The sequence below is a fragment of the Lutra lutra genome, chromosome X (genome assembly GCF_902655055.1).
Source record: "Lutra lutra chromosome X, mLutLut1.2, whole genome shotgun sequence".
Taxonomy (NCBI): Eukaryota; Metazoa; Chordata; class Mammalia; order Carnivora; family Mustelidae; genus Lutra; species Lutra lutra.
Genome location: NC_062296.1, coordinates 92,750,694 through 92,768,217, shown reverse-complemented (window position 1 = coordinate 92,768,217; position 17,524 = coordinate 92,750,694). Strand labels below are relative to the sequence as shown.

Here is a 17,524-nt window from a genome sequence, read left to right as displayed (position 1 = left end):
TGTTGATTTTTTTCATTTTGTACAACGTACATCCTCGTATTCATCCGCATCGCTCGGAGACTTCAGCCCATGTCCCTGTCGTCTCTTCCACTTGGAGAAGAATGGCGAGGAAGGCTTTCATTGAAGGAACTGTCAGTGGCTCCTGGTGCTTTTAGCCCCTACGCTGGGTTCAGAGCCCTCTGCCTGGGGCCCCAGGGATTCGGCTCAAATGCCTGTGGCGGGTACCAGCTAGGATGCGCCTGGGGCAGCTGCCCTGGGGGAGGGTGTCTGTCTGTGTATTTGTCAGCTCAACTTCCTTCACGGTGAAAAGTATTAAAGGAGAATCAAGATGTGTTAAGCAGTTAGGAGAAAAACCTACAGACCTAGTAGGGGAGCACTGCTCTTCTGAACCTACGCTGTTACAAATTATAAAGCTGTGGGATGGCGCGTGTGCAAGGTGATAGGCAAAGAAACGTTTCAAAGCCACTCACATTTTACACATGTAGTGATTTCAGCTTGGTTTTTATATTCTCTTTGTCCTAAGTATATGCACAGATAAAATCTCTCTTGTGTGTATTTTTGAGCATGTCTGTGCAGTGACGTCAAAAGCATTTAGCAGGGGGAGTGTGGTGGGCTCAGTCGGTGAAGCCTCTGCCTTCGGCTCAGGTTGTGATCCCAGAGTCCTGGAATCGAGCCCCACGTCGGGCTCGTTGCTTGGTGGGGAGCCTACTTCTCCCTTTCCCTCTGCCTACTGCTCCCCCTGCTTGTGCTCTCTTTCTCTGTCAAATAATTAAAATCTTTAAAGAAAAAAACATTTAGCTGACTATTCCATGGAGTTCTGTATCTGTAGATGGATTATAGTAACAGTAATGCTTTTTATAGAATAGACACAGTATATGGTGGTTGGCTAAGCTTTTTAGGTTTAGTGGATTACTGTAGAGTGGGGCTCAGCAAACACTTGTCAAATGTCCAGATAATAAATAAGGGTGAGCGACAGGCCCCTGACCTCAAGGAACTCATGATTCAATATGGGAGGAAGCAAGCTTGTAAGTAATTATTCCAACAAATGCAAGTGATAAATAAGATCAATACCAAAAATATTAGTGATTAAAACACAACGGGAAGGATGCAGGGCGTGCAGGACAGTGGGGCATAGGAAGGGGCAAAGGGTTAAGGGGCCAGTGGTTCTCCAAGTACAGTCCGTGGGCCAGCAGCATCAATCAGCCTCCTTGGAAGCTTGTTAGAAATGCAGATCCCTGGGCCCCACAACAGAGCTGCTGAAGCTGAAACTTGGGGAAAAAGGGGAGGGCCCTGGCCAGCCCCGGTGGTCATGCTGACACACACCAGAATTTGTGTATCTCCAGTCCCGGCAGTGGTCAGCCACCGGTGTTCTGTGGAGGAGCATACAACAGGCCTTGTTCCAGAATCGCTGGTGGCCGCGGCACAGCCTGGACCCCTTTGCTGGTGGTCTGTCCATCATTGCCATCGATTGAGTGTATCTGGGAGTTTTCCAGAATTCTTACATGGATGGGAAGTTTGGCTTTGCTCATTGGTATAATTTATCCATTTTTTTCTTCTATGGATTGTACTTTTGGTGTCATTTCTGAGAACTCTTTGCTGAGCCCCAGGTCATGAAGGTTTTCCCCATTTGTTACAGAGCTGTCAAAACCTCACTCTGGGTTTCACAGAGGCAAAGGCATTGCTAGGTGATGGAGCAGAAGAAGTCATGCTGCCTTCATCTGGATTCTCTCCTAAGTGGCTCTGGAGATAAGGCTCCCAGTGCAGGGAGCTTCCTGGAAGGGTCTCCTGGGAGGGGCCTGGGGAAGTGTGACCGGGAGAAGAAGACAGCCAGCAGAGGCTGGGCTGCTAATGCAGCTCACTCAGCAGGCGACTGGAGGCTAATGCTATGCTTTGGAAACTCTAGGAAACAGAGATTGCTGTGTTATAGTAGGGAGTATAGGGCACAGTCAGCAAAGGGAAAAGGCAAGCTTGGTAGAGTCTCAGTACGCATCAGTTTTATTAGAGGTTGGTCCTGTAGGCACCGTCTGTCTAGCTCACTGTCAAAATTGCAATCTCTTAGAAAGAAAGCAGGAGTTCAGCATAAATTATGTTGTTTGGACATGTTCAGCGTGGGCACAGAAACCATTCTCATCAGTTCTGGGACTGGTGGGAATCCTCCTGAAATCCAAGTTCCCAGATGCTAGCCAAAGGCCAGCCATGCCAGCAGGCCTTCCTAACGAGAGCAGTCTTGGGCCTGCCGTAGTTCATCTTTTCTGCTTTAGAAAACGTGTGCCTTGAAAGGACTCCATTCAAGGGGTGAGGGAGTGGGGGTATTTACACGCCAGTCCCCGAGAGTCGTCAGTTACTATCTGCTCTCAATAATGTGCTTCAGGTATAGAGAGACAGTTGGAGATAAGCAGCTACTGGGAGGTTTTGAGGGATGTGCATGAGGCCCTGACTGCCACAGACACAGTAGTTTATTCCAGAAGTTGGGTGAGGACAGCAAAGCCACATGTATAGGGCAGTTCACGTGCGTGTGGTCATGTGATGGTTTTACAACTGTGGGCAAAGAGATCAAAGTCAAGTCTTCCCTAACCCTTCCTTCGGCTGTGGCCAGAACTCTGTGCAGGCCATCGCTGGCCCTGGAGGCACAGGGAGAGCCACGGGTGGATTCTGCCTTTCTGGGTCTGCCCGTCGGCTGGATGGGAAAGAATGTGCGTACGTGTGTGTGTGCATGTGCACGCGCACGCTTGTGTGTATTGTGGGGACAGAAAGTCCCAATACGTTTGTTTTTTTATTTTTATTTTTAAAAAATATTTATTTATTCTAGAGAGAGGGAGAGAATGCACATGTGCACGTGCTTGCGGGTGGTGGAGGAGGCAGAGGGAGAGAATTTCAAGCAGACTCCCCCCTGAGGCAGAGCCTGGTACCAACCCTGGGGCTAGCTGCGGGGCTTGATCCCACGACGCAAGAGATCAGGACTCTGAGCTTATGACCTAAGCCGATACCACGGGTCAGACGCTGAATGGACTGAGCCACCCAGGTGCCCCCATTTGTTACATTTTAAACTTTCTCTTTCAGTCTTTGGATTGGGAGCAGCAGAAATGGCAGATAAACAGGTGTGTGCTGCGGCTTCTGATTTCACGGCAAAAACCCTTTCCTTGCTCTGTCCACTTGCGCAAATCTGGAGAACCAGGCTCTGTTGTGTAATTTGAAGCTAGGAATGCGTTTGGATTGGATTACGTTCCTTAAGTGTGTTGTGATGTTGTGTGCACAGAGATCCTGGGTCAGAATAAAGGCAGCCTGGGGGTGGGGGGGCGGGTATCTTCATTCGGCTTAAGCCCCTCGTTCCCTCTCCCTGTCAGAGAACTCTGCAGGGAAGGAGCTGGAAAGAGATGGGGGAAGGAGGAGGCATTCCTCGCATGTGTGCCCTGGACCCACAGGACCTTCCCCAGGGACTCCAGGGTCCTGAGCAGAAGGACCGCCGGCAGAGCGTCCTCTGTGACCAGAGGTCCCCAGCCTGGTGATCTTTACAGGAGCAGCTGGCATGTAGGGCTGGAGGAAAAGGGACTTTGGAGTGGCTGCTTGTGATGTCTTTTGGAACTTCTGGAAAAGCTGTAGGAAATGAAGCTTTTCCGAGTTACTAGTACTACTATTACTACTACTACTACTACTACTACTATTATTTTTAGGTCCTGTCCAACCAAGGTCTGGCTCTGAATTCCATATTCTCAGATCCTTTCTTCCGTGGGTCCTAAGCTTTTTGCATTATCTTGTGACTACAGGTGACCTCGAGCTCAAACACTTGCTTAGAGCTATGGTATGATCATATCTTTATTCGCCAGCCAAGGGCATCTGGAGTCTTGAAGCATTGGGGTAGCTAATTAGTTGGAGAAACTTCTGATTGTAGGGTATCGTAGAAACCTCTAAGTGTGTGTGTCTGTGTTAGTGTTAGAAACTACCTTTTTGCTTTTCCCAAAGCTTCCAGGTTGAAATGTCACTAGTGAGGTCCTTTAGTTGCTTTTTTGGGATCTAGCCTGTTCATCAGTTGACAGCATTTGGGTTGTTTTCACATTTGGCCTCTTGGGAATAATGCTCTGATCATTTGTGTCTAAGTCTTCGTGTGGGACATGTTTTCAGTGCCCTGGGGTCTAAGCCTGGGAGTGGAATTGCTGGGTCATGTGGAAACCTTCTTTGGAGGTGTTGCCAGACTGAGATCCCTCTTCTTAGCTGAGCTTTTTATGTAAGTAAATTATCTACATATAAAAATGCATGAATTACAAGTGTGCACGTCCACAGACTTTTGCCAAGGGAGCTCACGTACATAACCCACACCCAGATCAAGGAGCAGAATGCAGCTGGCCTCCAGAAGCCCTCTGTGGCCCCTCCGGGCCCTACCCCACCCCTAAAGGGAACCATTGTGCATACACACCTCCCACCACAGATGAATGTGGCCTGTTTGTGAACTTCACATGAATGGAATCTTTTATTTGTCCGACACCCGTAGCTCATGCACCCTACAGAAGCAGGCAGTGCGCTGCATTTGGCCCACGGGTGATGCATTTGACCATCTCTGCTTCTGCGGCATTCCCCTGTGGGTCTGCCCCCTGCTGTGTTTGTCCGCTCTCCTACGGATAGGCATCGGGTGCTTTCCCACGACCCTCCCCCTGTCGCCTCCTCTCTCAGCCTGCCAGTGGCCAGGTGCCCTCAGAGCCTGACGATTTTTCTGCCAGTGTTCCTCCCCCAGATCAGACCACGCTGCCTTGTTTGCCGCCTTCTCTATCAGCTAATTCCCAGATGACTTGGGGAGTTGGAACAGAAAATCCAAACTCAGATGGAGACGCCGAGCCTCTAGTTCGTGGTGAAGGCTGGTCGTAGCAGGGGCGAGTGCCGGGAGATGGGCCGGCAGCGTGGGCATGGTACAGATTGCTCCTGCCCTGGCCCCTTCTCCCCTGCCCGTCCGCTTGTGGTGACTTAGCTGCCACTCAGGGCTTAGCTTGTGTTTCCTGTGAGGGGTCAGACGGGCAATATTTTCTGCACCGTGAGCCTTCCAGGCCGTGTCACAGTTACTGTGCTGGGCCCTGGGAGTGCCAAGCAGCCCTAGCCATGGCGTGAACGAAGGCGTGTGGCTGCGTGCCCCTAACACTCGATTTACAAAAACAGGCTGTGGGCTGTATTCGGCCCGTGGGCTGGGGGTCGCCGGGCTTGCTTTATACTTTATACTTTTTTATACTGCCTCCCAGCCCTCTGTCCGAGGTACCAGAGTTCCCTGCAGGCCTGTGCCCCTTACCCAGTGGTGGAAGCGTCATGATCCACTGGGAGAAGGACAGAGACAAGTAGGCCACCTAAAGGCCCTCCAGCCGATGGGTGGACGAGGAAGATGTGACATGTACGTACATTGGCCTCTGAAATGCAGTCCTGCAGCCACACGGATGGACCTGGAGGACGTTCTGCTGAGTGAAATTAGCCGGTCACAGAAAGACAAATCTGCGTCATTTCACTTACACGGGGCGTCTCGAGGGGCCGAACTCTTCCTCCCGTTGGTTGCCAGGGGCCGGGGGGAGCAGAGATGGGGAGTCGTGGTTCCGTGTATATAAAGTCTCAGTGACGGAAGACGAAAAATACCTTGACAGAGCGCTGTCCCCTGAAAATTTGTCAACAAGGTGGATCTTGTGTAATTATTTTGTTAACTACCAATTATTTAAATTATTTAAAAACACGAGAAAGAAAGAGAATGCTTTTGATTGCCACGGAGGAAGCCCCCAGCTCTCTCTGGGGAAATTAATGCATGTGGCGCAGAGAGCTCGTAACAGAACAGAATTATGGAGGGGGAGAGGACACAGCACACTCAGAAGAATGGATTTCTGCCTGACATGCTGACAGTCCGGTGTGGGGAGCTCTGTGTTTGGTGTGGCCTTGATCATGCTTAGAACCTGTCCTTCTTTATCTTGATCTGGGTGATTCCCCACCTCCATTCATTTTCTAGAAACCATTTTGTTATATGACTATGCGAAGTCCAGTTTTCCTTTAAATGGTACAGATCCCTATTTTGAGGGTGAGCCAACCCACCCAGAGTTGTCTTCAGTATCAAAGTCATAAATCGCATCACTGATACTGTCCCAGCTAGCACAGGCCGTGTTCATTGGGCCCTGGGTGAGATGAGCTTTACTGGACAGGGTCTGTTGTCATCTGCTACGGAGCACTTGGACTGCAGCCCGTTGCAGTCATCATACTGCAAGACCGAACCTATAGATACTTTCTCGCCTGAAAGGATTGGATAAAAGATCTAGATGCCCTGTGTGTCTTGCAGAGTCCCTTTGTAGGTAAATATGGTTGGGTAGGAGAGATGTTACTTTGTCAGGCCAGATACCTCAGGCATGAAATTTGATTCCATCCCATCTCTGCTGGCAGTTTTATCCTCCATCGTTGTTCCTGTCCTCCCCGGAAGTCTGTCCGCGATACCGCGATAGCTTATCAGTCTTCATTACTCCTCTCCCTCGGGAGCCCGAGGAACACTGTTAAACGCTGCTACGTGACAACCCCTTCAACGAACCCAATGGCTTGAAACAATGAGCGGTTATTTTTCTAGTGGTCTGCGGGTGGGCTGGGTGATTCGATGGGGCCAAACTCCGCTGATCTTGGCTGGCTCATTCAGAAATCTCTGCTTGTCTGGGCCTAGGTGATCTGGGCTGGCCTCAGCTGAGCTGACCCAGCTCCATTCCGTGTGGTCTCTCACCTTCCAGCATTCTAGCCTAGGCTTCTTGTCATGGCAGAGGCAGAGGTCCAGAAAACAAACAAACACCCCACCCCCCGCCAACCAGCAGAGTGTGCACCACCTCTTGGGATCTAGACTCGAACGTGCATGCTAGTCCCTTCTGCGGTGTGTCACAGGCCAGTCCAGAGTCACTGCGTGGAGAAACGGACTCTGCCTTTTAATGAGGGGGACCCGGGAAGTCCCATTGAACGTGCGGTAGACCCAGGGAGGTGTAGAGAATATGGCCATTTTTGCAGTCAGCCCGTTGCATAGATCAGGGATCAGCAAACATTTTCTGTCAGTGGTCAAAACAGTAAACGTTTCAGGCTTTGTGGGCCACATAGTCTTTGTTATGACTCCTCAGCCCTGATCTTGTTACGGGGAAGCAGCCGTAGACAGTATGTGAATGCCTGGGCGTGGTTGGCCTTCCACTGAAACTTTATTTACAAAGCCAGCAAGTGCTGATCCGGACCACGGAGGGCTCTCAGATCCAGGTTCTCTGATGTTGGCCTTCCTGAAACCAAGGCCTTGAGGCCATAAGCATGGGTGGCATCTGTCAGAAGTGCTCGTATTGGTGAGAAGAAATAAAAACAGATAAGAGGAGATAAGTGACTCCCTGCTAAGTATCCATTTGGGGTTGTTCCTTGTACAGTAACGGATGTACATAGGTTGAGTTTATTTCTCAGTTAGCGAGTCCTCGGAGTTCACTTTGTCGCTTCCCTGTTTGGCTGGATTCTCATTCCTTAGCCATCCGCCTCTCCCAGATGGATTCCAGATAGAATTCTAACCTGTATGTCCCCTTCTGACACTTCTCCTGGACCCTTCTGTCTCACTTAATCCCAGAGTCAGAAGTGACCTCAGCACCTCCTTCTGGGCTCCCAGTGAGCCCCCGATTAGGTCTACAAGTTAGATCTTGTTTATTTTCCTACCAGTTATGTGTCTAAGTGTTACAACCGTGACATGCTCCATCAAAATTTAAAGATGTTAACTGTCCTCGAGAGTGGCTTTTTGGTTCAACCATCATTGCCTGGAGTTGTTGCTTGACTAGAGATTCTCGTTAAATTTCAGGTAACGTGAACTCCCTTTTCATAGAATGTCCAAGTCTCTGCTGTTCTTCTAGGCTGGTTTTTCCTCACGAGGGCTCTCTGTTGTGGGTCAACAGTCGGCTGCCTTATTTTTCCCATCAGAGATTTTCTGTGCCACATATAACACAAAGCTATTACCACCTTGTTTTTTGTGGAAATGAGAACGAAGTCTTTGCTTTCTAATTTTACTCCTTCCCTTTTATTAGTGGTTGCTACTGACTTATGCAACATGACTCTTCCCTGGGTACTCATCAACGGGTATACTTTTCAGCTTGGCATGGCTCAGGCCTCAGACTTTTAAAGTTTTAAAGCAGCTGAGTTGCACAGACCGTCAATAAATCACTCACTATCGCCACTTTATTGCTTGTAAGGTGATTACCCCGCTTTGCCCATAGCGACTTTTCAATTTGATTAAAATGCAGTTTCATCAGGTCGTGGTTGAGTCCTCCGTATGTAAAAATACATAAAGCAACGAGAGTACCCATGCTCCAATATTTTTATAACTGCCCTTCACCTCTTTAACCATTGACTCCAGCATTTCTGTGGTCCTCGGCCTATAATTCACATTTCCATGCTCTTTGCCAAAGTAATTTTTATTTAGTGCTTATTCCAACCTCTTGTCTTTGTGAGACTGTAGTACTTTTTTCCCCTGCTAACTAGTGGGGGAGCGTTGGTCCTGCTGCAGAGTATTTTCTGCATCTCAGATTAGCTCCTGTGTGATGTGTAAATCAGGCTCTGATGGTGGTATAACGTGGAAGGTGTCTTGGTTTATTCGGGGTTGTTTTCCAGACCCAGGGAGCCAGGAGAGTGGGAGTAGAATTGTTATCTTAGGCAGGAAAAGGAGAAACCCTCAGCTTGGCTACTGTCCTGGCAGCAGGAGCCCTTTTGACTGTATTTTAAGAAAAATGAAAAGTGAGTGCCTGTAACCCTGGTTTCCTTGCCCAGGGCGGTGTGCTGCCAGCCGGGCGTGGCTCTTGGCTTGTCTTGGTTTGTTTGCGCTGCTGTGATCAAATCCCACAGACTGGGGGGCTTCTACACACGAGACATTCATTCCTCACGCTTCTGGAGGCTGGAAGTCTGACATCGGAGTGAGGGGGCGGTGCTGGCAAGGTTGGGTAAGGGCCCTCTTCTCCGCCAGAGACTTCTCGTTGTGTCCTCACATGATGGAAGGGGTGAGGGAGCACTCTGGGGTCTCTTTTATAAGGTTTTGTCTTTCCGACCTAGTCACCTCCCAAAGGCCCCACCTCCTAACACCGTCACACTGCGGGATGGGGTTTCGGCATACGAATTTCTGGGGCGCACACACCAGACCAGAACATGCGGCACATGGCAGGTTGTCCATCTCCAGGGGGTCCCCCGCCTCTGCCCCGCACCCCCTAAAAAGGGCCGCTGCCCTCGCGGATTGCCTTGGCTTCCACAGCGAGATAATGTCGGGTCAGCATTTCACTCCGCTCTTGCTGTGTGGTTTGAATACCCGCGTGCTTCGTACTTCATCTCACAGGAGAACGGATTATGGGTTTAGGTGCAGGGACTGGATTGGGACTGGTATGCTCTGACCCCATTTGCCCCTCCAGCCCTCTCGTTTTGATGCCTCGCTCTTCGCAGAACTTGAGGTTTTTCAGAGATGCGTGTGGTTGAACTTCATACTTCACGGTTGTGCATTGGCCTCCCCACTAAAATGTACTCTTAAGCCCCAAATTGGGGCTTTGGGGGACTCTCCCGGTTACTCACAGACGTGTGCGCGCAGAGTCGCACGAAGTTCGAGTCACCCGAACAGCACACTCCTGGCCCCGCCATCTTGCTTCATTCAGCTCTGACTATGAACAAGTGTCCTTTGTACAGACTGTTTAATGCCATGTTTTTCACATTTTTGTGCCTTCTTTTTTTTTGGTAATTCGCTGTTTGTCATGGGCCCGAAATGCAGGGCTGGAGGGTCTCTGGTGTCTCCAGGTGCGAGAAGGCAGCGGTGCGCCTAGTAGAGAGAAGCCGTTGGGCAGATAAGCTTCATTCAGGTATGAATTGCAGTGAGGCAGTCGGGATTTCAGTGTGTTAACGAATCAGTGGTATATGTTCAAGAAGATGTCTTTTTTTTAAAAAAAGATTTCATTTATTTGACAGAGAGAGAGAGAGAGAGATCACAAGTAGGCAGAGAGGCAGGCAGAGAGAGCGGGGAGCAGGCTCCCCGTTGAGCAGAGAGCCCGATGTGGGGCTTGATCCCAGGACCCTGAGACTATGACCTGAGCCGAAGGCAGAGGCTTCACCTACTGATCCACCGGGGCGCCCCTCAAGAAGATGTCTTAAAACAGAAACACAGAAAGCGGGGTTGTGTATTGACTGGTTTACAAAAACATGACCAGAGGCTTGTAGGAACCCAGACCTACCTAGCTCTTAGGGACATCGCTTTGGTGGTCGCTAACTTGTTCGTGGTGATTTATAGAATGTAACGGGTGCAGATAACAAAACTCAACTGAGCTACAGACCGAAGGTTGGTGTCTCCCCCAAATTCATGTGTTGGAACCCAACCCTCAATGGGATGGTGTTAGGAGGTGCGGCCCTTGGGCCGTGGTCAGGCCGGGAGAGCTGAGCCCCCACCAGTGGGATCGGTGTCCTTATAAAAGAGAGCCCGGAGAGCTCCACGGTTGTTTCCGACACATGAAGACACAGCAAGAAGATGGCTGCCTATGGGGGCGCCTGGGTGGCTCAGTGGGTTAAATCCTCTGCCTTCAGCTCAGGTCATGATCCTGGGGTCCTGGGATCGAGCCCCATATCGGGCTCTCTGCTCAGCGGGGAGCCTGCTTCCTCCTCTCTCTCTGCCTGCCTCTCTGCCTACTTGTGATCTCTGCCTGTCAAATAAATAAATAAAAATCTTAAAAAAAAAGATGGCTGCCTGTGAACCAGGATGAGGGTCTTCACCGGACACCGACCCTGCAGTGCCTTGATCTTGGACTACTAGCCTCCAAGACTGCGAGGGAGACATTTCTGTTCCTAAGCCGCCCCGTCGGCGCTCTGTTACAGCAGCCTGAAGGGGCTAAGACGGAGCGTATCTATTTCGTGGCAGCAGAGATGCCCGTGCGGAGGCGATTCTGGTGTAAGAAATTGCTACGTGCGGCTTGCTCTGCCGTGTCTCTGCGGATGTCCTGAGTGACGGTTTGCATCCCAGGCTTTCTCTCCCAGGTGTAACTAGCATGGTCAATGCCGGAGCGATGAGCGGCTCTGGAAACCTGATGGATTTCCTCGACGAGCCTTTCCCTGATGTGGGGACGTACGAGGACTTCCACACCATCGACTGGCTGCGGGAGAAGTCCCGGGACACCGACAGACACAGAAAGGTGGGTGGCCTTCACGAAGACATGTCGGAGGCGCTCCCTCCGGGGGCGGTCGCCGAGGTAGGGTTAGCTCACCTGTCACATGCTGGGCGAGAGTCCGAGGAAGAGAAGAGAAGGGCTAGCGAGGCAGGCGGAGACGTGGACAGGCAATCACGAGGCGGCCCGCTTGGGGCGGGAGGCCGTGTCCTACAGAGGTGCGGTGTGGAGGGCGATGAGGGGACCCCGGAAGCTGACAAATCAAGTACATCCCGTCCTCAACGACTTGAGGCTGGGTGAGCTCTGGGGCGCTGTTTCTAGACCCTGGTTTCCGCTCTGCAAGGCTGGAGGTCGTTCTGTCTGCAGATCGAGGGAGCTGCGTGTGTATGAAAGCACAGACCGCAGGGCCTGGCAGCTCGTGGGCCATCAGTCTCTATTTTCGTGGCCACCATAAGGCTGGGTGTAAGTGCTGTGGGATCATTCAGGCGGGACGGTTAGGGAAGGGTTTTTTAGAGATGGTGACATTTCTGTCGGGCCTTAGAGGTGGACTAGGAGTTTACTACGCGGAGAAAGGAGAAAAGATTCTAAAATCAGGAGGGGCCCTTTTTTAAGTCACAGAGGCCTGAGAGAACACGGCCCAGTAGACGGTTCAGAAGCTCTGTGGCTTGGGGGAGGGCCCCCCAGGAGGGGAGGACGTGGGCAGGGGACCGCGCCAGGAACGAGCAAGGAGGCATGAAGACGTGTTTGGGTTTCATCTTCACCGTCGCAGAGTAGAAGAAAGGCATACGGCAGAGGGCCAGACGGGAAGCTTGGAAGTCAGTTCAGGAGAAAGAGGAAGAAGGTCTGACCAAAGGCAGCGAAGCGCACATGAGAGAGGCTCAGGGTCAAGAGTTACTCAGGGGAGCCCCTGACCGGATTTGGGGGGGCCTTTATTGGGGATGGGCAGGGAGCAGAGTCCCGGATGAGGCTCCGGCCAGCGTTAGAGAGGGGGTGATGCTCTCGTTGGCAAGAAGGGAGGAGAGGGGAGCAACAGACGTGAGTTTTGTGTCAGCCACCATGAGTTTGAGCTGTTTTCCCAGCCTGCAGCTGGGGGGTGGGGGTTGGCGGGCAGCTGGAACTCTGAAGTTCAAGGGTGAGGTCAGGGCTGCGGTGCGGGGGGTGGGGGGTGGGGACCCGGCCTGTGAGTGGGGGCTGAAGCTGTAGAAGTGGCCGAGGTGGCCTGGGTGGGTGGAGGGAGAGGTAAGGAGGTGGTCAGCGTTCTGGGCCCTGCCGAGATTGAGCGGGTGCTGAGGGAGGTGGGGGGCGCCTGGACAGACACCTGGGAGAGGCAGAGAGAGGTGAGGGAGGGGCCCCAGCGAAGTGGTGGCGAGCAAGTGAGGTGAAGTCCAGAAAACTCTCCAGCCTCTGGGCTCTGGTGTGCAGACCGTGGGCGAGGGGACGGCCTGGAGCAGCGGTTGCTGGACTCTGGCCCTCGGGCCCGGGCCAGCCGGGCCCCTGCTCCGGTCAGGACAGTTTCCTTGGAATACGGCCGTGCCCACTTGCTGGCCCACTCCTCCCGGCTCCGTCTGGGCCGCCACAGCAGAGCTGAGTGCTCGTGACAGAGGCCGGCTGACCCGCAGAGCCCAACATCTTTCCAGAAAATGTTTTAAGGAGTTGTGAGAGGAACGGCGCCTCAGAGCAAGGGTGGGAGGGAGAGGGGCGTCCCCACAGTGTGCTCGGACACGTCCGCCCACCTGGCAAAGGTGACCCATACGTCCGCCCACCTGGCGAAGGTGACCCATGCTAGCCGATGCACAGTTCCAGCTGTTAACATCTGACCTTGAAGACAAAAGAAGGCTTCATGAGCAGACCATCTGGGGAGGGTGAAAGTGGTCATTCTGATTTAAAACTGTGACAGGGAATCGCTGTCTCCCTTCAGAGTGGCCTCTGAATCATCGGGGTTCAAATCACACTTAGGAAGTTTTGTAATCAAGTGAATTTGGGGGGGGGCGCTTCCAAGTCTTCGGCGGCTGTGATGGCATCTCTCCAACTTGGCCTGAACCCGAAAGCCCATTTTGTCACTGCGCCAGGTAGCAGGGAAGGGGGACCAAAGTGGCAATTTAGTTGCTTAATTACATTCATTTTCTCACTTGCCTTGTTTCCTGGAGGAAACTGTTTCAGGGAAGGAAGCGTGAATGGGAAAACGTATCCGGAGTCCGCTACCGTGTCTCTCTGTTTCTAGATAACCAGCAAAAGCAAGGAGTCCATATGGGAGTTCATCAAGAGTCTGCTGGACGCCTGGTCAGGCTGGGTGGTGATGCTGCTCATTGGCCTGCTGGCAGGTACATGGCGGGGGGTGGGGCGCGGGTACGTGGCGGGGGGGTGGGCCGTGGGGACCCCCCCCGCCCCGGGCCGGGCCTCCAGGGGCCGGGCCGCAGAGGCCCAACTGTCCCGGTTCGAGCTGGTGTTCTAGAAAGGGACCGATTCTCTTTTACCGTGTGCAAGGGATCTATTACTTGAAATACCTGGGAGCAGAACCCATGACCACACCTTTAACATTAAACGTATCCTCAATAAGGCAAGACTCCAGGGCATGGAGCCCAAATGCAGTCACTTTTGTACTTGGTGAGCCGGCTGGCCATGTCCACACAGGCCCTGGAGTGAGCTGTGCACACCCTGGGGAACTCAGAGCACGTTCGAGACATACCCAGGGTCGGAGGGAGGCCCACGGCAAATACCTCCGGCCCGTGCGTTGATCTGACCCTTGGGGATGCTGCGCCCTTAGTTTTTATAACCCCAGCACCAGGCTTGCGAGCAGTTGATGCTTCCAGAGCGAATGGAGGCGTAATTGGAGGGGAAACCTGCCCTTTTACTATCAAACGCACCAGCTCTCCATGGAAACTCTTTCCGGAGATGTACTTCTTTTAGGAGGCTCTGAAGGTTAATGTCTAAGAATAAAAAAAACCGAGCACGCTAAAAGCGAGTCCCTTAATAAAAATCACTTACCTGTGATAACATAATAGTGACAGTTACGGGATTGATCAGCGAGTGACTGTCATAAAGGCAGAATATAGTAGATGCTCTAAGAAAGACTGAATGCTAACAGGGCCCAGACACAAACTGTGATGACCGAGGAGTCCGATCTCTGGGCATTCTTTCATTTCGTCCGTACCCCGCTATGGGAGGGGCTCACTTGCCGGGAGGGTTCCCGCATTTCACCAGTTTTAGCGTTCCCTTCCCGGGGCAGTGTTGCCGGGGATTCGATTTCATGGCTATCCGGTGTCTTCGCCACCAATTTGTTTGCTTCCACGAACACCTTTGAAGGCGGGCAGGGTAGGCATTTGCTGTGAGTTTTGATGTCTTTATTTAGAAGAGATTTATGAAACTATGTACCGTATCATGATTCTTGGCTTCTAGGCAGGAAAAATAAATAGAGGAAATGAAGAAATCCGGAAAAGATGTTCTAGCATCTGCCAGAGCAGAGAGCAGAGCGTGGATTTACTGACTCCTGTAAGAGCCCGATTAGGCTCTGTTGAATAAATCTGATATTGCCCTCTTGGTTTCCCCGTCTGCCCAATTTCTGCCAGTCCTTTCTGGAAGACTCCCCTGGGGAATGAAAGCAAAAAATTTTGCTGCCTGGGCTTCAAGAGTCTCCCTGGAGATGGTGCCCTAGCATTGGGGAGAGCCCCCCTCCCTCATCCTAGCCCCCACCCATGATCCTAATGTGGGGCCAGGGTTGGTGCCCCCCACCCCGCTCTGGGCGCTCTGGGCACACCCTCCAGAAGAATACAGGAGGACAGTGAGAAGGCGGGGGGGACGCTGACAGTGCAGGTGGCTACAGAGTGCCGTGAAGGGAGAGCCAGCAAATCGTGTCCCCTTCGCTATGCTCCTCTCCAGCTGTCCTGACAGTGGGGAGGACTCAGGCCCCCTGGCTTGGCCAGCCCTCCCTCTGCAGCGGCATCCTGGACGGGGTGTTTGACTCTCACAATGGCGGGGCCGGCGGCTCCTCTGCGGGGCGCTTATCGGGAGTCCCCACTGGGTGTCGCTGTTGTTCCACCGAACGAAGCCAGCCGCGCAGCGCTGCCCCCTGGCGAAGATTAAGATCGAGGCCTAGAGAGGGAGCGGGACTTGGAGCCGGCGCTCAGGGAGTGCCTGCAGCGCCAGGAGACGTTTGAACAAAGACCTAAAGAAGGCGAGGGGGTTAGACCCAGTGATCCTCTGATCTTCTCTCCCTCTCTCGGCCCCGTGCCCCCCGCCCCAGTGCATGTGCGTGCGTGTGTGTCTGTGTGTGTGTGTGTGTGTACAAGCTTTATTAAGATAGTGTTCACATTCCACACCGTTCACCTCGTCGGAGTGTACAGTGTCACGGTTTCTGATGCGGTCAGAGTTGCAAAACCCTCACTGTAGCCCCTTTTAGAACATTCTCTCCGGCCCCCAAAGGACCTCCACAGCCCTGGCTAGCAAGGCCCGCAGCCCCCAGCCGCCTCTCAGCCCCAGGATGCCGCTGACCCTAACTTGTGGCCCCGCACATTGGCCCGGCCTGGCCATCTCAGGGCGGCGGGAGCCTCCCCCATGGGGTCCCGCGATCAGCCTCCGCACTCGGCGTCACATGCCGGGCCCCATCAGCTCCGCTCGTTTTTGCTGCCAAGTTCGAGTGCGCTGCGTGCCTGGAGTCCATCTGACCCTGCCGTTCCGCAGGATGGGGCTCGGGGCTGTTTCTGATCTTTGGCTCCTGCGAGTAGTGCCACCGTGAGCATTCCACGTGCGCGTGTCGCATAGATGTGTGTGTTCACGTCTCCTGGGCGCTTGCCCCGGAGTGGACTTGCTGAGTCAGATGGCAGCTGTGTGTTACCTGAGGGACTGTCACGCTGTTTCCCAGAGGGGCCACACCGTTGTCAGGGGCTGCAGTTTGCTCCCTAGCACTTAGCTGCCTTCTCACAGAGCCCCTGATTTCCTTCCGCTGTCCAGTGGCCCGCCTCCCTGTGATGTGCGGTGCCGCGGAGGCAGGGATCTGAGCCTGCCGTGTTCACTGCCATTTCCCAGGAGCGTGGGACAGGGACTAGCTCATAGGCACTCGGTGCTCAGTAACTACCCCTCGAGTAAATGGATCGATCTGGGTTTTCTGATTTTCGTTCATTCATTTACTGCCCCATGGAAATAAAGTTCTTGCCACGTACCTGATACATAAAACAGTGGACAAGGCAGGTGGCCCTTGCCTGCTTAGAGTGGACACACAGTCTGAACATCTGGCCTGACCCCTACCTTGGTGTGTAAACCACACTACACAACTCCCCCCCACACACACTTACGGCCTAGACACTGTACACACACACACACTCGTGTGATGAGGATATGAGTTATGATGGGGGAATGGCCGGGAACTATGCCTAGCCCAGACTTGGACTTCCTGGGAAAGGCTTCCTGGAAGAAATGATGTAAATATTGAATCTGGAAGATAAGTAGGAGCTTGCCGGGTCCGGGGCGGGGCAGTGCTGATTGAGGTGGCGTAGCGAGGCGAACCAGGGGCACTCTAGGAACATGCTGTGGGCAGGATGGGGGTGTTAGTGATGGAGAGAGTGAGGCGGGGAGGGCTTGAGGGGCCAGCTGTTCGAGTCTGGCACCTGCAAAGGATTCGGGTGATCTCCCAAGAACAGTGGACGCTTTCGATGTAATGGGGGAGCAGGGAAGGGCCAACCCTGATGCAGGTGTATGGGTGCAGGTGGGGAACTGATATTGTTAGAAGGATCCAGTAAAAGTTTGAAAAATTTAGTAGCCTGAAAGTATTCCCTGCCTCTGTAAAAGACTCTGGAAGTATGGGTTATTTAGAAGGAGATCCAAGGTAGCCTCCCATGGCCCACTGCACACTATAAGATATCTCCCTTTATATGCCTTTAAAGTAGTTACCTACTTACATAGATCCACAATCCCTTATCCATGATTTTAAAATCCAGAAAGTTCTAACAAGTGGGATTTTCCAAATTTGGTTCCCATTTGGTGGAAAAACCTTACTTAAATGATGAGGCTGTTATGGTCCTCATGCCTCCCTTGTGTCTGGATTGTCAGGTTTGCCTGAGAAATATTTAAAGTGTGTGATCCCAGCACCAGGGCCCAGAAGCCACTGAGGGGGTAGCCTCATTTATAGGGCCTGTGTACCCTGTTTCTAGGATTTGGAAGGAATGAATTTTGAAAACTGCTTGGCCCTAGTGGCTTGTGAGAACTTAAGCCCTGAATGTCTGTCGTTCCTGCCGGATTTCAGCCACCCAAGCACCACCCGTCCTCAGCCTCTGTTTCTTGTTGGGGCTGGGCATGGCCTTGGTCACACTGGGAGTGCTCAGGAGACCTCTCTCATGCCCCATCCGCAGCATGGTCCCCCCTTCCCTGGCACGGCCTGCCCTGCTGCCGGGCTCCCGCGTCGGCCCCCGGGC

General features: G+C 52.6%; 1 protein-coding gene across 4 annotated transcripts in view; it reads left to right on the top strand.

Annotated features, from left to right (window-relative positions):
* Positions 1-17,524, top strand: part of CLCN4 (chloride voltage-gated channel 4) — a 56,585-nt gene that overhangs the window by 12,702 nt on the left and 26,359 nt on the right. For 3 of the 4 annotated variants that reach the window (XM_047715743.1, XM_047715741.1, XM_047715740.1), the window contains 2 exons: positions 10,993-11,147; positions 13,342-13,441. In XM_047715743.1, coding sequence (XP_047571699.1) covers positions 11,004-11,147; positions 13,342-13,441 — 244 coding nt within the window. In that variant the 5' untranslated portion in view covers positions 10,993-11,003. Of the gene's footprint in view, positions 1-10,978; positions 11,148-13,341; positions 13,442-17,524 lie in introns of all 4 variants that reach the window. The other variant, XM_047715742.1, reaches the window with a different exon arrangement.